Below are 20,932 nucleotides of genomic sequence, written 5' to 3' on the forward strand. Positions count from 1 at the left end.
TTTTTTTTTTTTTTAAGATTTATAGAATACCTTATTATTTCTTTAATATTAATTTAAAAATGAAGAAATCCTATAATTGTTCTATAGCGATCTTCAATATTTATATTTGCAATTTTATTATTTAAGCGATAATATACAATATATAAAAAATAAAATAAAATAAAACTCCAGTGTGTAACATCCATAATAAATAAATGATAAACGGCAAATGTGGGAAAAAGACAATAACAAGAAAATAGCGAAAATCGAAGAGCGGAGTCGTTGAAAAGATTCCAATCTACACATCGCAATCTTCGATATCTTTGATATCAGAATTCTATACTGAACAAGATGATTGCGTTCCACGTCGATGGTTGCGGAATCCTAAGGACGCATTGTATACGCATTGTATACGCAATACTCCCATCTTACTGAGTCAAAGTCTTCCAGTTCGCAAAAGCAAATATTCCGAGTCTGGGTTCAATCTCGTGAACGGCCTTATTCCCACGCGAATGGAATATAAAGTACAGCACGTATGTGTGTGCGCATACCTATTAAAAAATAAATAAAGAAAATCGCAAGAGTTGCTTGCGCGTGAAAAGATTGAATTGGAATTTTTATAAAATTAGCTAGCGTTTACCTGCAACTGGAGCGGCGCGCCTTTTTAAATACGGTAATAAAAAATAATATCTCATACAAATAATTTCATCTTTTTCTCATTCCTAATGTTTCGAAACAAATGTAAGAACTCATTCGCACAAAAGAATAAATGTTTCTTACATATTTACTATTGTAAAATCAAACATAATTGTAGGTCTTACGTTATCACATTTACAATTATTTCGATTATCATTATTTTCATTATTGTTCCAATTATGCACTTGTATATTCGATAGACGTGCGCGAATAATAATCCAGCATCGTGTGTATAATGAATTTAACCGCGTCGGTGCCGCCTTTGTGATCGGTAATTGTTACTTGACACGTCGCTATCGCGGGAAAGAGAGCCTCTCCGGGACTGGTAAATTCAGAGCTACAAGACGAGCAGTGAGGTGGATACACGAGCCATTGTCTCCGGGAGTCTCGAGAGGGTTAATCGTGCGACGTGAGTCGAGAAAGCCGACGCGTCTTCGTTTCCCCTCCTCCTCCTCTCTTCTCGTTTCCTCTCGTCGACCTTCCTTCCCTGCACTCTCGCGCGCCTCAGGTGCTACATCGACATTAGACCTAGAAACACGTTCTGCGCGCACGACGCGATATTGCAACGTGCAAGAGACGGGCCTGTGAATGTGCACTTTGCTCGCTTTCTCGCTTGTACATACGCGCTCGCCGACCGATCGAGATCTATCTTCGAGATGCGAGAAGGGAGATCGAAGGTGGAGGCGATTAATCCTCCCGCGCGCAGGATTATTTCGTAAAGCGAAGGACGATAAAGGTCAGAGCGAGATATGCGCTCGAGAGTGGTCGGCGAAGAAGGGAGGGAAGCGGAGAGATCGTTCGTTTATTCCCTCTCTCGCGCCCGTTGATCCCGGCAGAAACGATTACGTTTAAAAATAACGACCGAGAACTGCCATACATAATCACGCTGATGCGCCGTTTTAAAATTACATTTCAGATTCGTTCTCTCTGCGAGATAACATGCTTAATGATCGTGCAGTTGCAGGGAGGATTCGCCACGGCTATATTTAAGAGTAATGATGGAAAGATGTGCTCAAAATACACATTGTAAATTTTATCGCGATATTGGTTAACTGTAAGTTTTCTGGGATTTTTCTAAATATACGATATTATAATATATCGGGTCTACCGGAAAGTTCTGTCCGTTTTTGGAATAAAACAAAATACAAATTTTTATTACCGTCAATAAACTTTATTAAATAATGTAATTGCCATTATTCGGAGAAGTATTGTCAGCAACTTGATAATTTAAATACAGCAGTCCAAGAAAAGAGGTCGGCGATGTTCAATAGGAAGAACATCATCATACTGCATCATGATAATGCCAGGCCACATGCTGCTTTGGGGACTCGTCAAAAAATTGCAGAACTAGGCTGGGAAATTCTGTCGCATCCACCATATTCCCCGGACTTAGCACCCTCCGACTATCATTTGTTTTTGTCCTTACAAAATTTTTTGAGAGTCAAAAAATTCAAAAATGAAGAAGATATGAAACAAGCACTGGTTCAATTTTTCGTATCAAAAGATAAAACATTTTTCGAAAATGGGATATACAAATTGCCCTCACGCTGGCAAGAAATCATTAATAATAATGGCAATTACATTATTTAATAAAGTTTATTGACGGTAATAAAAATTTGTATTTTGTTTTATTCCAAAAACGGACAGAACTTTCCGGTAGACCTGATATGTTTAGACATTTCTCTGTTTTCATTTATGCATAAAAAGATATCACATTTATAGATTTTTTATTTTGGAAAATCGATAAATCATTCTTATTGGGTGTTGTTAAATTCTGAGGGTTCGTCAATGAAACAAAAGCTCATTACATGTGCCATCGCTTCTGTTAGTACAGCAGCGGAAGTATCATGTTATACGAGTATAACTACATATCTACAGAAAGGTGACAGATTATCTATACAACAACAGGAGAGAAATAGGTAAATACAAATATATAAATATGTAAACTTTGAAAAATATATCTAAAAAAAAATTTTTATGACATTTATATTTTTTATATTGACGTGTTTGTATTTGGCATTACTTATGAGAAAAATTTTTGTTTTTCACTATTTCTTCGTGCCTGTACACTTTCAGGCATTGTTGAATTATTTTTGCTTTACTAATTCTGAGATACATATTATTATTGATCCTGTGTGATAAAATACGTGATATCTTCAAATTACTAATGCAAAGTAAATTTCAAATAAATATTGTATTTTTAGATTGGTTAATATGCGAGAGGGATATAGTCAGGTCCAACTTGTGCTACTTGCCAATGATAAGCACAGAAGAGGGCTAAGAGATAACGTAAATAAATATTTACAAGTATAGATATAAATGTATGTTAAGTTGACACACCAATATATCAACAACTGTTTTGGTTATAATATTGCATTTGTAACATCGCAACTGTGATATTGTAACTTCTAACGATCATAAATCGAAGGTTGTGATTAAAATAACTAAAATCAAAGAACTTAAATTTACAAGGGATAATGAATGGCAACTTAAGTTTTGTGATTTTTAAGATATGTCTGTAAGATACATATGATATCGTAATGTTGCTACTGTTGTTTGCTAATGTTAGTACTGGAAATCTATAATATATGTTACATGAATTATAGATTTTCAGTACTGGCAGTGAATTTTGAAACACAGCCTATATTTAACAAAGTATATAACCTACCAATGAAGGTTACACAATAGTGTAACTCTTACCTATTCATATAATATCCGAAAGCCATAGACATAAGAATATAATAAAGGCAAGAGCAAGATATGTATGTACCTCTTTAAAAGAGTATGAATTGCAAGATTTGAGTCAATCATACTGATAATAAATTATAATTAATTTCTCAGGTTTTATTCCATAGATATTTTCTTTTTTAACATTTGTTGACAATTATTTTAAATGATTGTCTGCTATTTAGTTACCAAAACATAAAAAATACAATCAATACTTGTAATCTAATGACACTTTATTAATTTGTTTTTTTATAGATTTTCTATAATGTGTAGTACATTTATATTCGACATATACATATCTTTATCTAAGGAAGGTTCCCTTATGCGAAAGAATAATATGCAACTTTTACTCCTGAGGAATCAAATCGATTAAAGATGTGATGTTAGTATTATGGATAATTGGTAGAGAATTAGTTATAAAGACTCGCAAATTGCTCAGTTTGAAGGTAAATATTAATTGATTTTTATATACACTTTTGTAAATGCTAGTGGGTAAGAAAAGTTTTATTACTTTTTGTATTATAGTTAGCTATTAGAAACTTGACATTGTGCCAATGTAATAAGAATAAGTAAAAAAATTATAAGAATAATAAAAAGTTATAAGAATAATTTTAATAAAATATCAAGAAAACTTTAATGTAAATTTCACATATACCGTTATTTATAATAATCTATTGCGTTTTAGAAACCTTATAAATTCATTAAACTTTATTTTGATTTTATTGAAAGACTGAGAAAATTTAGATTTTGGCTACTGTTTGTGCTCTGACATTGTGTAACAATATGTATTTATGAAACTGACAAATTAATAGAAAAACTTCATGTGTATTTGATAGAGTAAATATTTGTAAATTAGAATTTATTTATTATTTATTTATATTCATTATGCGTATATAATATTCAGTAGAAAGTATATACAAAGGTATATTTACAATGATGATATACAGAACTTACAACCTAACATGAACATGTAATAACTGTCTGGTTTTATACATGCTTGTATAACTAATATACGCGCTAACAAGTTTCATTATTAATAATTTATGTCATCATTTTTAAATATACATCTACGCACCTACACTATAAATAAAAAAACTATTTGGTAATCATGGATCCATTTATAATACGCGACCGAGAAAATATGATTCTTCACTACGAATTAAGTTGATTCGCCAGACAACTCTTTCTTTTACGCAAATATTTTATCTGAATACATTCTTTTTTGTAATACATTGCAAGGAAACCAGCGATGCCATTATTGATACGATATCGCGCAAAAAATTTTATTATTCGGTTAACTATGTTTTATCTTGTTGACAGCTTGTCTGATTGATGTGATCAATCTACACATTAATCCTTAAATGAATAATTTCTTTTATATTACCGAAATCCAATATATATAAAATAGTTGAACAGCATAATAAATTGGATTAAATTTATAGATAGAAATAATTTGTGTCTTGTGTCGCTTCAGAGCTGTCACACAAAAATGCTGCGCTATAATATTTGTCAATTTTTTATTTAATACATAAAGTATAGGGGAGGTAAAACATGTTTCTTTTGCCTTCTGCTAAATTTGTTAGCTTTTAGACTTGCCGAGATTCCAGTTCCAACAACAGAACTCGGAAACTAATCGAGAAGTATCGTGAGGACAATTTAATGACAGCCACAACTCTTGACGACCATATTCTTGTATTTTTTTAGAATGACGTTGCTTTCATCCAGGAAGTACAGTACCGAGATGGCCGAGAGCTTAGTGGGCGCACAGCAGGGCTTGGGCACTTTGCCCGGGCTCACTAGATGCACCAGTGTCTGGACTATCGCGTGGTTGGTCGCGTTCATGTGAGCGTTTAACGGAAAGTTGCAATCCCCGCTGCAGTAGTACGCATCGTATCCATCTGGCGCGATAATCCAATCCTGTGAGACAAATGTTGGGAAGAAATCGTAAGGAATAAAGTGCATAGCGTGCGTTATTTAAGGTTTCTCGTCGCAGCCATGTCGGATGTAAAGACGATAAATAATTATCTGATCTTTTGTTTTTCTGATCGTAATCCAACATATTGCGGCTGCGGCGAAGGACCGGAAGCTACAAGATATACTGATTAATTCCACTCACCTGCCACTGCAAATCACGAAAACTGACGTACAATGTTTGGATCCTGCATGTTCGCGAGTAATATGTCGCACCAGTATCTAAAAAAATATCCTTTCGTCAATACAAATATTTCATCAATTTATAAATTTCACTAGGTTTTGACATAGCGAAAAAGATTTTCTAATCAATTTTACGTATATTTCGATTGAGTCGAGATTATAACTTTGTACACAGTATATACATACCAGTGTAAGGATTGGTCCGGTAATCCCAACTAGTGGATTCGCTTTTCTTCTTCCTCCTGGCATCGCGTTTCTGACGGATTTTGGATTCCCTTATGCCCGAACTCTTGAAATAACCCACCATGAAGGGTTGTTTATCAGGATCACCCCGAAACTCTACGATCCCAATATCTTCCGGTCTTACTTCATGCACTGTACATACGATATATTGATTGAAGAAGCGAATGGATAACATACTTATATGATGCTAGTTATAATAGTATGTGTGTGATAATTTATTCTGGGAATATATTTGGAATAAAAGTATAGCGCACGCAAAGAGAATTCGGAAAATATAGTCATAAAATAACATAAAAGGAGAAAGAAATAATATATAAAAGAAAAAGGAGAAATATGCTATACAAAGAAGCGGTAGAAATATCGGTATTTTTATCGAAGTATCGTTACTCTTGACACATTAGAATCGCCATGCGCTTTTGCGACGCGAAAACAGAACTCCTGTTTACATATTTCTTTACATGGAATCGCCTCCGTAAGTAGAATGTATTGGATAAATGTATGTTTATTAGAATGCGTCTCTCTTGGGATTATTAATAGTCAACCTTCATGAATATTGAACGCTTAAGAATCAAGAATCTCGGCGCAAAGTCACACAGCTGGCCTATCTTAGACATTCACTTTGAACGCGCCAACGTTCCAATCGTCTTAATTACTTTGGAAAATTCCAGGATTACAATATTTGAAGTATTTTTGGATCAATTATTTATTGAAACACATATTTATCGTTCCTTAAATAATAATTTTATAACATCTAATAAGCCTATCGTTAGAAAATTGTGCTTTCTCTTTTAATTATCTATTGATATCTCCCCTCCCACTTTGCTGCGAATAAAATCTTGAGAGAGAGAGAAAGAAGCTAATATTTTTTTATATAATATTGTGTATTTGTTCGATAATTTTAGATGCTGTGTAAATCGATGATTTCTCGGCGCTAAATGCTTGGTTGCGGCAAACCATCGTATGCAAATGATCGGGGATATCTACTATCGCCGGTGGTACAGCATGCGCACCGCGAGTCCGAGAAAGCTAGTAAATTGACCGGCAGGAATCCTGCCGCCGCAGTTGTTGCACTTTGCACGCCTGAGGAATGCACCGACGGGATTCTCGGAGTGGACGGGAGAGACATCGCGAGAGATCGCGCATTCAAGTGCATTCAAGTTCAAGTAATTTTTATCATCTTTTCCCATTCATGGCCGGCTGGCATATACGGCTAGAAGGCCTTAGCAATTGGCCGAGGAATGAATGATCGTATTAAATGTATGCTCTTGTATAGTCCCGGAACAATTTCCGATAGACAATACAATTTTTGACAATTAAGATTGTTTTCTAATAATCTTATTGAAATTGTCACCACGGACTCGAAGAAACTATATTAGAGTCAAGAAGTATAAACATGTGATTATTGTCAGTTTATATTTCGGATTAGCTTATATTTAGATATAGGCAATGTATCCTTGGAGTTTCTCGCGAGAGAAACACGCGATAGGAAAGAGAGAGAAAGAGGCAGGAATCAGGCGTAAAGATTCGTGAGAGGCATGTGACTCTCTGATCTTGCGTTTTATATTGAACGATCAAAGGTAAACCGGTTGCGCGTTCTGAAGAGTGAGACAAGAGGAAAGAGGAAAGCAGCCAGTTGAGAGAGAGAGAAGCAAGTAATGAAATAATCTAGGCGCGGCAAACAACAAACCGCATACGTATACATGCACACACTTATCCATAAACGCGCATACAAATGCACATACTCGCAAGTGCAGTTTGTATACACTTGAATCATTAATATATTCGATGTTATTTATCATATTGCCATTTTTACTACAATTGTTTTTTTTTTTTTTTTAAATACACGTTATCAGAATTTAACAAATCAAACTGTAAATATTTTTTATTTGAATAAAAGACCGTATTCTTTGCCGAGTCGAATATAAAGATCTCTAAATATTTGACAACAAAATAGAACAATTTTGGTACAAAATGAGTTACAAAAACATCCAATATTTAAACATACTTTCACGTTATAGCTAAACAATCAATCTCTTCTACAAAAACCATTACATTTGTATTATGGGATCAATCAGATTTTTCATTTCGATAATCTAATAAACAGGTGTAACTCTCTTATCGATCTTTCAACTGTCCTCGCGCAGAGAGATTCAATGGCCGAAAAATCGAACCCAATCTCTGCCTCTTTGTGTATCTTATTTTATTTTCTTTCTCTTTCTTTTCCTATTTAAGATTGCCCGTCCTCTTGAATTCAACGCGAGTACATCTCGCATTCGTGAATATATCTCGTCAGTGTGGGAAGCCATCGTAGAGACGATGTATCCCGAATAGTAACAAAGTGTGCGAGTGAATCGCGAACATGATCAAGCAAACTTATTCAAGGGAATAATTTTAAAAGCGACAGAACATTTGCGCTTTTTTGCATCTAATTGTAAGATATAAGATAAATTGCGTTATGAAGTATATAGAGAAAATATAATGATATCGAGAGGAAAATGTTGGAAACAAAGATTCAATAACAATTTGACTTCTATTAAAAAATTATGTAAACAAATGTCTAATATTTCGAAATTTATTTTATGCAAATTTGCATAAAATAAATTTCGGCTGTATAAAATAAATTGGCTGTATTATATATAGTGTCAGTCTTTTTCTATGACAAAAACTTTTAAATCGGTGAAAAATTTGCAGCATCAAGGATTCACTAAGATAAAACGATAATTAAACATCAACGATATCAAATACCCAAGACGACCAGGAAGATATTCAAGATTCAACAGAGGCGTTGTTAAGCTACTAATCTTTCATGTCACGCATACGAGCTAAGCAGAACAAAAGTATGGCAGTGAGAGCGCTGAACAGGTGTAACATTGAAGAGAGACACGAATTCATGATCGTTAAGGATATACTCCGTTAAAAATTACTTCTCCAAATAAACTATTTATTTCAAAGCTACGTTAAATATCGTACGTAATACAGATGGCCTTTAATCTTTAATGCCTGAAGGATTGATTAATATTGTTTTATTTGTTATATTTTTTTTTCTCATGTTTGAAAGCAGGTACATTTCCAAATAACGTAAGAGTTAAAACTCGAATTCGCGCTTTACTTGCGATCCAATCTCGATAAACATGGTACGTGTTTACATCAAGTCGTTCTATATTTAGCGCGCTATTCCCAAGAAGTCGGGCTGAGAAGTTTGAACGGAAACACAGTTAATAGGAGGAGACTCTCATCCATAAAGGTGAAGTAATACTTCTTTAAAACTCTTAATGCGGGAACGTTCTCTTTTTTAGAAATATCGCATTACGTTATTAGTAACAACTTATCCGATATAAGTGGAGAATACAGCTCGCTATTTCGAATTTTATAATAAATGCCTTGTAGTTTTTGTCAAGATGAAAATAATAAGATAATATGCAATTATGAATAAATGCACTACTCACCTAAACGATCGGCGGGATGCACAGAGAGATATAGTCCTCGATTTCCATCGGGGTTGTTCACCCAATGATCGAGAGCTTCGGTGATGTTCAATGTCTGCCAACCCTGCTGGCTGGTCGTTATATTTATGGCATCGACATATTGTAATTCTCGAGTCCTGAAATATTAAAATAAATCATATATTCTATATATGATTATTACATATCTGGATTTGCACTCTAAACGATGTAAAGATAAATATAGATTCTTTTATCATGCGTATAATGTAATTATCATATTAATTTTCCAATCTATACTATTAAATTAATTCGCAGAATTTGATATCGGGGTAATATTACGGACTATTTAAAATTTAATATTAAAAAGTTACATGTGTACTCTTTAAAGTTTGGTCTAAAAATATCGAATTTGGATGAAAACTAGTTGTATTATCAAAATAAAAATGAATGCTTGTGAAAAACTCTGTGCATCCTCGAATATAAAATATTTATGTACATAGAGGAATCCCTTAGTTAAATAAATCAAATACATTTGTAAGATAACTTGTTGTGTCACGACACATATATATTTTTATTTAAATCTTAATTCAGATTTCAAACGATTATATTACATGAAAATGTGAATATCATACAAACTTATTAATTACAGTGCAATGACAGGTATTCTTGTTTTGTATCAATCAATAAGATGTGTATGTGCATGTACATACTAATATTGTGTTCTCAACAGCATACCGAGATCATTACGCATAATGTATCTCGGCACGAAGATGCTTTGTCGTGATTCTCTGGATTGTAATTTCTAATTAATCACGAAGCCTCGCGCGTGCCTCGCATCAATAAGGACTCAGTAAAGAAACACACGCCGATCATTGTTCATTAAGCAAATGATCTTCGCAGCATCTAGCTTTTATCGCTTTTCTGCGGATCGATTATCGTGATTGAACGAACTGCGCGTTTTCTTTAAAGCCGAGCTTTTCGATGATTTCTCATTTAATCAAATATAAAGATTGAATGTGAATTCGATTTATTACTTTGATGAATCCAGATTGAATGCCCAAGCAATCTTTTTTCTCGAAAAACAAGACGAAATTTTTATTGTAATAGAAAATGGGATCAATTGACATTCAATTCTGCAAAACAATTGTCTATATTATTTATTCGTATAAATAATTTAGATACTATATTATTATTATTTCATTGCATGAAATTAAATCTAATAAATTTCACGCGCTATAAATTTTAAAAGCTTTAGAGATTTTTGAAATTCTTTAGAAACTTTGTTTCAATCTTCATCTACAAGAGATTGGTATCTCGCCATTTTAATTTCAAATGTAACTTCTCTCAGTTCAAGAAGAACGTTTATCATTGGAATTCCGTAACATAATGATGTACCGCGAAGAGATCTTATTACGAAAGCAACGAGTCGCCAACTTGTCTCGCGACGAAGAAGAGGCAGGAGGAGGAAAAGGAGGAGGTGGAGGATGCGTCACGCATAGTTTGACTTTGATGGAAAGAGCCGAAACAGCCGGCGAAAAGGGTAAGAGGAGGAGAGAGAAAAAGAGAGAGAGAGAGAGAGAGAGAGACGCAGCCTCTGAACGCAACTGCGTAGGCGGAGGAGACGGAGAACACGAAGAGAGCCTGTTAGCCCGTCTCCACGGCTAATTTACCTCAATTTACGGAATAGTGTTTCCTGTCGGGGCTCAGTATATCGGTCAGGCTCAGGTCGTAATGCCACCAAAACTCTCGGGGAGGGAGAAAGAAAGACAAAGCGAGACGTGCCGTCGGCTGTCACTCTACAATTCCTCATAGTAAATCAAAAGGCTGAAAAGCTGAGCAGCTTACTAGGTGGCCGAAACTGCGAAACGACAGGATATTGAATAGATAATAGAGCACAATAATGGCTATTCCCTCGTAGTTATAAATGATACATTATGAATCTTTTGTATAAGAATCTAGTGAAGCCGATTATATACATCAAGTAAGCAGATGATCGTTAAATTCATATGACTACTCAGCAAATGTTGGCTATCAGAATCTCAAAGAAGAAGTATTATTGAAATTGATTATAAAAATTAATTTTTTAACGAATTTGAAAGGCAATTAGATTTCTAAAAAATGCAATGCAGAGACGATTGCGGATATCCATTGAAATTAATATAAAAGAATACTTAAAAGTGTACTCTAACATTTACAAGCGTTAAGAAGAGTTACGACGACGGCCGTTAACGGTGATGGATTGTTTCATGATTCACGATTTGTGTGACGGAGCAGTACGTCTATTAGATGAAGCGTCTCTAGACAGACCGTCGCCATTTACCGCCGGCGTAGAGGAGGTTTGCCCTCTTGGATTAACTCACCACGCTTTCCTTTTTACGATTCAGTTCCCATCCGAATGGGATGGCGCCCGCCGGTGGTCCTGTGGCTACCGTCCATCATCTTTGAATCACGATATACTTTCGGCAGTTATCTACCGATTATCCGTTCTTTGTATATCGTTCTTACACAAATAATTTCCTCTAAACTTCTAAACGTAATTATATTTTCCAGATACGATACTAAGAAGGAAAATTGAATGAACGTCCAAATGTCACTCGTCTTCCGAATGAGAAAGATACAGAAAGAGACAGGATAGAGAAGTCGAAGATGAAAGAGGACGTCCGGAATATTCTCCTTCTGCAGGTAGAACAAATACTTGGGACTTTTTCGGCGAAGGGGATTAAGGACCTTCTAATTAGGGGTACGATGACGATGTCAAAAAGCGCGAAGGATGCCCGAAGGAATATGAAATTGGTCTAACCCAGGCGTCCTTGGCACAAAAGCGAGCGAACGACAAATACAATTTTTCTTTTATGCTTTATTATTCATAATGTGAAAATGTTCAAGCCTTTGCAAGCTTTTTAAAATTTGAATTTCAATATATTGCGTTCTCTAATATTTCCTTAATTTTTCCCATATACATCCTAGATTAGAATAACATAAAATTCCAGATAATTATTATGGAATAAATATATAGAGAATATGTCTTACCCATTCCCGGTCTTCAATACTCGATACACAGTGATCGTGTGAGATCCATGATTCTTGCGACCCTTGACGTCCGGTCCGCGGTACAGCCTGAGTTCAGCGCCAATTATGTGTTCTCGAGGTGGTACTTCGGACACGTCGAACCAAAGCCTCTTTCCACGTTCATGCCTCACCCCGGGGACATGATGATCTATTTTAAATTACAAGTCTACGATCAGTTCAGGAGCGCTAACAATAATAATCATGTAACAAAAGCTCGCACCATTCGTACATTTGATTTCAGAATCATAAATCTTATTGAACTACAAGATTTTAAAATTTATACACTATATTAAAATGTATATTTATGACAGTATTATATGTTTGATATGTGACTACAACATTGCGACATCTCGAGAAAATTCTATACGTTTATTATTGTCTTGGTCAAGATTTCGAAAATGTATATATACATATATTTCCATCGTTTTCGGAATTCTACTAATGCAAACTATTTTTAGGGTTGTAAATGGCTATTCTTATCGATGCGACTCAACCTTGAAATCTGTGACTCAGAGTTTGGTCAAACCACTTTACGAAAATCTCTAGATTTACAATGGAACGGTAATTAGGCTCTCTTCCCGACGAGAAGATAACATATTTGGAGATATTCGTTATCGCGAAACGAAACCTGCATGAAAGGAGCACCGGTCGATAATGGGACCCTTGGTGAGCCCACTTGAACTCTCCGAGGAGGCCCTTAGAAATGAATCGTGGACAATTCGCAGCGTGAAATCGACCTCTTTCTTTCCGCCAAAGCAGCCGCCGTCCTACGAGCAAAGGAAAGGTAGTAAGAGAGAAGTACCCTTCCTTCGCGGTAGACTTGATGCCGGGAAGGGGAGGCCTCTAAGTAATGCCTAATGCCTCTACTGAAGTGGGCGGCGAGATTCGAAGAGGGACGCGAGAGGAGAATGAGAGGGAGGGGGAGGACATAAAAATTTGTTTTGTTTTTTCGTTCCGACGGTCGCATTCCAACGGTACCAGATTGCCGGGGCCTCCTCGACTCTCGGGGTGGTCCCAAATAGCTTTTGGGACCGTCTTGGAACGTTCTGTGGCGAGCCGTGCGTTTTTGTTTTTTACGCTGTGCCGCCGCGCTGTACCTTCCCAGCGCCTCCCCCTCCGCATCTCCTTACATGTATGTATGTGTTTTCATATATGTACAGACAGTAAGGCACAGAGAGAGAAAGAGAGAGAGAGAGAGAGGAAGGGGGTAGAATAAAGTTTCACGAACGTCCTTTTAATTCCCGAGATGATAAATTCTTTGAAAGCGTAAATATTTGCCATCACTCAATTCGACACATGATTTTGATACATGAATCGTTTTTTTCTGTTAAAAAACTAGAATGACACGGTACTCTGATAAACATATGTGCGCATCATGAATGAATAAAAAAGGGAGCGAACTATTCTCATATGGACATTGGCATACTCCTCTCTCCCGATCAGATCCGTTACATTTAATTCCGCTGCGGATCCATCCATCTCCAGGATCCAGCGTTCTAATCTTCATAATTCGTAGCCATGCCATTCTCCCTTCGGGCAGTCGGCCGTCCCGCTGTCCGCGCGAAGGAGGAAGATTGTACGGGAGGGAAGTGGGAAAAGGGAGCAAAAGGACGTGGGACGAGTTCGGGCCCCCAAGTTGAGACATTTTAACCTGCCCGTGGCTTCGCGCGAGCAAAGAGAGAGAGAGAGAGAGAGAAAGAAAGAGATACTTATTGACTCGTCTTTCCCAGGGGGGTATCCCACGATGGTAGGGGGACGAGGAGAAACTTTGTACATAAGATATACGGCCTATGGCGAGCGCGTGTGTATCTGAATTAATCCTACCCGTCCCTGTTTTTCGGTTCCTCTGCATCCCTATGCTTCTGTCCCCCTATCTCTCTCTATACTTGTCTGTACGCAACGATTTGCGACTTATTATAGCTACTATCGGATTTATATGCATGCCGCATTTCCCGTCGAATAGTCTAGAATGTTTCTCACCGACGTGAGGACGACAGCGAAATAGAAAACCAGACATACGAACGGAAAGGAGAAAGGGAGGAGGAGGAAGAGGAGGCAGTAACGGGTTTCCGAGGAATCTGATGTTCCCTCTTCCTCTTTCCTTTTCTCTCTTCTTATCTCATTCTCGCGAAATATATCTCGTTTGATGTTTCAAATCGATTCCTTGTACCATTCATACCATGATCTGCGTCATGAATAGAAAAAAAAAAAAAAAAAAAAAAAAAAGGAAAAAAAAAGATTTTTTTTTAAATAATAAAATAAAATCGGCCTGTTTATATCCGCCAGACATACGAGAGATACAAATCTAATATGGTCCGTCGCGAATAATTCTCATAATTGACGAACGCTCGTTCGCGTTCTAACGGCGGCGGCAGAGAACTGGAAAAAAAAAAAAAAAAAAAAGAAAAGGAAAGATAGAGATTTTATTTTAAATTTTTATCGAAAGTTGTGTGGAATTTTGATTTAATCGCAAAATTGTTAAATAGATAGCGATAATATAATCCTATAAATTTTACATTTGTCGATTATTGTCGAGAACGTGTGTTTCTTATCCTCCTCGTGACCTCATCCCTCAAGAACGTACGCGGAAAAGTATTCTTGTTTCTTTAATCTTATCGATTTCTCTTTAAAGGATTCTCACTTTTCTCGGGAAAATATTTTCGAAAATGCTTAATACCACGAGGAATTCGAAAATTGTGAGAAGATGCTTGAGTATATCAAGTAAAAAAAAATTTTTTTAGACGATTAATTAAATTGATTTATTTCCTGTGTAAGATTATTTTTAAGACTGATTTTAAAAGGAAAACGATTCAAAACTTTTTCTATTTTTTATGTTTTTGTGCGTTATTTTATGCAACATATATTTATATTCTCATCAGCAATATATCAGCTAATTACTTCTTTTCCGAAACAGCACAAAGATGTCACGCGTCAAATAAATCACTGCGTATTTGAACTCGTGATGCGAATGTCGGCGGGTGAATGAACGCGAGGAAGGTATCACTTTATTTGCGAGGTAAATGTATCCTCTGCGATAGAACTTTTAAGCATAGATTTTTCGATGAATCTGGCATTGGATTTTGTTTTCTAATTAGTAAAAATCTGATATGACTTTTTTGCAACCTTCTGAAATTCAAATTGATATGTTTGTATTTATATGTTCTGTGCTTCAAAATTAAGTATTGATGAAATTGGCTAAATATTCATTTCTTAAAAGTCTAATGCACGAGAAAATTTTTGTCTCTTTCGTCTATGATTAAGAAACTCGATTGATGTTTTGTGATTTTAATCAACTGGAAAAGTCGGAATTAATCGAAGGATCTATCTATTTCTTTAAAATACTTTGTATTAATATCTATTCTTTTCAGTAGACTTCTAAAATTCGATTCGGAATCACTTACTGTGTGCCGCGAAGGTCATGATAACGTCGCTCTGATCGATCGCCTTTAGATCCTGGCCAGTGAGGTCGAACTCCCCAACCTTGCGATGATGATGCGTCGCATGTTTCTCTTCCTCGTCCTCGCCGAGAGTATTCTCGTAAATGTCCAGCAGAAACTTGGGCGCCGATCTCTTGACCTGGGGAGGGTTGCCGATAGTGTTTCGCGGACGATCCGGGAGCCCCAGCAGATTCAGAAACTCATGCTCCAACTCACGTTTTTCACGCTGGGTGACTACACGATGGACCACCGTCTGGTCGAAACCGTTGTCCACGTACAGACCGCTCATCCTTTCGGTGCTACCGATGCTGATGAGATCGCCGAGGATTGTTGTGAGGAACAACAGAATGGAAAGAGGCCGGACTGACATGTTGACGACGTTGAAGAGAGGCCGAGGTCTGTTTAATCGCAAGATTTTTCCTTTTTATCTTTTCTCTCGATTTTCTGTCCGTCCTCTTGTCTACTATCTTCTTTTCAAGATTCAAGAGTTGCTTCGACTCGCGCGTCTAATCACTGAACAGATTTCTTCAACTTCTCTCCTTTTCCTTGTCTTGTAATTTCTTTCTCTGTTTCTTCTCTTCGCTTTCTTTCACGCATTTATTCACAAAAGAAAAGTTTCTGATCTTTATTTTATTTTATAAATCCTATAATTCTTTCACTGTGTAAAACACGTGCGTTTTTTTCAGCTATCAGTTATGAAAAGTTCTACAACTATTTAGAGCGCCTGAACGAGTGCCTGAAACGAACGATTCAAGAATCACCAAATTAAAAATGTTCGGTAACTTATAGTAGCTGTTCGTTCCAAGAATCTCAGTCTAAACAACTTACAATCTTTGAGGGCTTAATTATTCGATCGCGAGTTGGCAATCGAGATTCTTGAATAACGGTGATCTTGATCGACTGCGCGTATTGCGGTTTCGTTGTCAGGAACATGGACATTGCGTGCGCGCTCGCGGACAACCACAATCAGCAATTTTTCGTCTTTGAGTGTCCTTAGTGACTTAATGATCTCATACTGCGACTCGTTCCGCTATTTCGCCTTCCGCTGGTACCACAAAAATTTTGAAGAAAACGATTATCACGATCGTCGTTTTCGTCGACGCGTATCAAATATTCTGCATTGATACAACTGTATCGGGATTTGACGACTTCGATGACAGAGATCAGAAATTTACGGTGCATTGCGTCTTTTCTGTTGATCAGCCCGGCATTTTCGCTCTTACGATACTCTTACATTATACCAGAAATGACTGTCACAAACTCTATCCTTCAACGTTTTGATCTCGCTCATCTCTTTCTTCACTCGCGATGAAAACACAACATGTCAATCTATCCGCGCATATCACCCTGTTGATCTTCCCGAAAGAAGCGAGCCAGTTCGTGATGACTGGTGATCGCAAAACGATCGGTCACTTTGCCTGCTCGTCTCGGCGAAGTATATATTCTTATTTCTTCTATAGTACTTCAGGATACTTCTCCGACACTCTTTATCACCGTACTAGCGCAGGATTGCAGAAATGACAAACCAGGATCAGAACCGATTATCCGTGATAAAGGACAGTTGTGCTCTTCGATCAGCAGTATGTATTTCTAAAATCATATCGAATGATCTTGCGAGATGCGTCTATCAACAGATTATAATAGGAACCAACGCGAACGCTCGTCGTCGATGGACTGTGAATGACTATAGGTCACCGTGGATGACTCCTGGCGACTCTCGCGATGCCAGTGGCAGTCTGTTTGTCTGGCCCATGCCAGTCGTCGTCCCGAGTCGTCTCTCAGCGAGCTCACCGCCTCCCAGGCCCGTACCGTGGGGCCTGATCGGCCCCACTCCCGCCGCTCGACCGCCAACGTCTATCTTTTCTCTCTCCGAGCGCTCGCCATTCTGTTTTTCTTCGTTTACGACACGCAAACGTATGGCCTCATTGTCATTTGACGCTGTTTTATAACAATTTACACTCCAAATTAGAGCGTAAGCTCTATTTAACAGCATCCATAATCTTTAAAACAGAATAACATTTAAAAGAGAAAGAAGACACGCGCGCGCACGAGTTGTAATATCTTGCGAAATAGAAGAGTCGAGGTTTCTTCGTTATCAATTTAATTTTATACGTTTATTTAAATATTCTCCAGCATCGTCAGCTGTAATAGTGTCGAAAAATTGAAGTAATAACTGAAATTTTATGATGCTTATTAAAGATAATCCATGTCAAGTATGGAATATACTTACTAAATGCTTACTAAAACTTTTGACAAATCAATATCCCTGAGCTTATATGTGAGATGTTAAAATTATAAAAAATTTACAGGGTCATCTCGACTTCTGAAGCGCAGCAGAAGATGAAGCGAATTTGTGACTCATTATTTGCACGTTCCTGGATCCTAGAGGTAGGACCGCCCCTGACGAACGAGTAGGCGGTTAATATTGGCAACCAGGACTGGTCGCCGATAACTCGACTCTCTTTAACGAGGTGGTATCGTGGACCGGGACTAGAGGACGCGATGGCGGCCCATGTGAGAGGCTGTAAAAAGATTCCTCTATGTAGGTAACTAATATTTCTTTAGCTTAGAGATCGTATTCTTATTTACATTTAATAAGATACAACAATAAAGACAGTCGATCTCGAGGTGTCAAGTGATTTAAAAAAATCACTTATGAAATGATGGTAATTTTATGAAATACTTCTTTGAAGATGACCATTTTATTAGCGCATTTCTTTTAAGATTATTATATTAAATCAGAATAACAATGAACTTGTAATTACTTGATTCTCTCTCTCTTTTTCTTTCTGATCGACACTATCGGTATATTTAGATAAATATAATTTTTGCGTAATTTAGTAAACGTTATGCATACATTTGTATACATAGCCATTTATATTCCATAAAATGTAAAAGGAACAGAATATGTAACTGATTAGTGGCCTGTGTGTGGTGAAAGTGAATTCAAGCCGCAAATATCAAATGAAGGCGATATATGAGCGGTGTGTGAATAAAAATACATATCGAAACTTTACTAATTCTTTTAGATCTATTCGAAAATCAATTAAATGGAATTATTCTTTAAAAACAAATTCGTGTACATTCGTGTCATCTTTCCAAAAAGTCTTTCTTTCATTCAAACTTTTATGAATTAATTTTATTCGCGATATATATCTGGTGTCGTGTGATTTCAGAAGAGAAAGGTTCTTTTCGAAATTATAATAAGATTGTTTGAAAGACAGAGGTAAAGTCTCTAATACAAGTTTTGATGAGATAAACGATTACGTAATTAAAGCTTGACAGTTTTTAATTTTTATTTTTCAATCTTATGCAAATCTTTTGCTTAATCAAATTTTTAAATGTTCTGCATCGAAAAGAACTGGTTACACATGTGATTGCGACAGATAAATATGGAAATGCTTACACTTTCTATATTTGTGGGAATACTAATACATTTTTAGTTATTTCGAAAATTGACTTGAAAATGATTTTCGATCCAATCAACGTACGTATCCTGCTAATTATCCTGTACAAATATGTAAAAACATGCACATAAGATACAGAAATATGAGTAGATAAAAATGTCTTGAATTCTTGATGGCTCGGTCACAGAAAAAGGTAGTCATCGGAAAAATATGTAGAAAATTTTCTTAAAACTTTTCTATATCTTAACTTAACCACATTACATGTAGAATAATGCAAAGTATAGAATATTTTATTTATAATGGTTTTTTTTTTGGAAAATATGTAGCTACAAAATTAATGTTAATTTTTTTTTGTTAATTAAAATTAAAGTTGATCTTATATATTGTATAAACGCCGTATTAAAAAGATAAAAATAATCTTTTCGCTTTTAGTTTTAATATTTTGCTGTCACTGTAAATTTCCATTTTCAGATCTTTTTAAATTTTTTAGTGGAACATATCCTAACGACGTTATCAACAAATATACATGGGAATTTACTTGAAAATATGAACGCATTTTTATCGAGGAAATAGATTTTCTAAACGTTATCGAGGGAACCAAAGGAAATAGAAAATGGAATTAGAGCACAAAAGAAATTTATATTCGAATATTTTTAGATTCAACTGCCGATTTCTCTCGGCGATTGGAAATTGACATTAGTTTCGCTAAATGAAATCTTCTATCATCGATCTATGTTAATTCAGATACGCTCCTCTCGAGTTCCGTTGCCTCTTTGTGGGACGACGACTGACTGGGTGCGTTAAGTCGGTTGGCCATGTCGATGTCAAGTCGGTGCCAAGAAGTCTACTGGCGATAACCAGCTGCACCGGTAGACTGCCTGCTGCCACAGGCCCCGTAGGGCTCCTGTGGGACCGGTTATACTTGACCCAGCGCGCGATTCGTTGCGCACTGTCCGAGAGTCCGAGACCGGATCGCTACCGACATACACACACCACATACACATGCATACCACACATAACTTGAAGCATACGGATCGCTGATACGAATCAGGAACGAAATGTCGGAGTGGCGCGGAGAAAGGAGAGGGTAGAGATTGGCAGGAATCCACAGTTGAGAGATACAAAACTTTACGGATTGAGAAGATGGCATTCATGCAGATGAATCGCCAAGAATATATTGCTCATTATTAACTATATATGTACCATGTGTACGGGTTCTAGACAATTACCGAAAGATCTACGGAAGCGAAAGACCGCACCCCCGCAAATTGTTTCCTTTCAAGCGTTTATCCGTGGAATGAACAAATCAATTTATGTTTTGTAGAAAACAAGGGATCTGATGGAATAGAACCAACACATTAATTATAATTGGAATATTTTATTTAGATAACACATTAATCTTTCATCAATAAATTTTGTTAAAATTATTTTCTTTACAAATATTTTTTGTCACATATATGTAAAATGAAATATAAGTAGAATAAAAGATTTTATAGTTTGGCATTTGTATATGGTCACAGTAAAGTAAAAAAGAAAAAAAAGATCCTATAAATATTTAAAATGTCTTTTTATCTAAGAAATACAGAAGACAGCAGAATAGCCGTTTTATAATCTCTATATATGCAATTATATTTCGAGTTGTAGATAATGACAATAAGAAGCTAAAGATACATCAGACTAAATCTGTTGTTTTAATTGAATAATTATTTAATGTCTATGTATATATATTGAAATTAATCTCTCTGGCAGTCACTTTGTATTATAGTATCAATAATGG

General features: G+C 36.2%; 2 protein-coding genes and 1 long non-coding RNA gene across 5 annotated transcripts in view; 2 read left to right on the top strand and 1 right to left on the bottom strand.

Moving 5' to 3' along the window:
- Window positions 1-5,198, top strand: part of LOC115241577 — a 17,800-nt gene extending 12,602 nt beyond the window's left edge. Inside the window, exons 8-11 of one of the 3 annotated variants that reach the window (XM_029817395.1) lie at window positions 2,398-2,594; window positions 2,880-2,996; window positions 3,658-3,848; window positions 5,107-5,198. In XM_029817395.1, coding sequence (XP_029673255.1) covers window positions 2,398-2,594; window positions 2,880-2,988 — 306 coding nt within the window. In that variant the 3' untranslated portion in view covers window positions 2,989-2,996; window positions 3,658-3,848; window positions 5,107-5,198. Of the gene's footprint in view, window positions 1-2,397; window positions 2,595-2,879; window positions 3,849-5,106 lie in introns of all 3 variants that reach the window. The other 2 variants (XM_029817402.1, XM_029817384.1) reach the window with 2 other exon arrangements.
- Window positions 4,255-17,742, bottom strand: LOC115241592 (protein 60A). Its single transcript, XM_029817417.1, has 6 exons — window positions 15,713-17,742; window positions 12,273-12,459; window positions 9,246-9,400; window positions 5,743-5,931; window positions 5,519-5,595; window positions 4,255-5,319 (listed from the first exon to the last, which is right to left on the bottom strand). Exons 1-6 carry the CDS (start codon window positions 16,116-16,118, stop codon window positions 5,059-5,061), a joined length of 1,275 nt encoding a protein of 424 aa, XP_029673277.1. The 5' UTR covers window positions 16,119-17,742; the 3' UTR covers window positions 4,255-5,058.
- On the top strand, window positions 6,845-12,257 carry LOC115241599. The gene is made up of 4 exons (XR_003884925.1): window positions 6,845-8,230; window positions 8,491-8,765; window positions 8,861-9,043; window positions 11,793-12,257. It is a non-coding gene; the product is annotated as an uncharacterized LOC115241599 (long non-coding RNA).
- Window positions 17,743-20,932: the final 3,190 nt, after the last annotated feature.

Source organism: Formica exsecta, unplaced genomic scaffold, assembly GCF_003651465.1.
Source record: "Formica exsecta isolate Colony F162 unplaced genomic scaffold, ASM365146v1 scaffold120, whole genome shotgun sequence".
Lineage (NCBI taxonomy): Eukaryota > Metazoa > Arthropoda > Insecta > Hymenoptera > Formicidae > Formica > Formica exsecta.

What these genes read in the sequence shown, in the direction of transcription:
- LOC115241592 (XM_029817417.1), bottom strand. Translation starts at nt 16,118, where the DNA reads ATGTCAGTCCGGCCTCTTTCCATTCTGTTGTTCCTCACAACAATCCTC. An exon ending in CATGACCTTCGCGGCACACA is followed by an intron (nt 12,460 to 15,712) that starts GTAAGTGATTCC and finishes AATTTAAAATAG; the next exon opens with ATCATCATGTCCCCGGGGTG. An exon ending in GTATTGAAGACCGGGAATGG is followed by an intron (nt 9,401 to 12,272) that starts GTAAGACATATT and finishes TTAATATTTCAG; the next exon opens with GACTCGAGAATTACAATATG.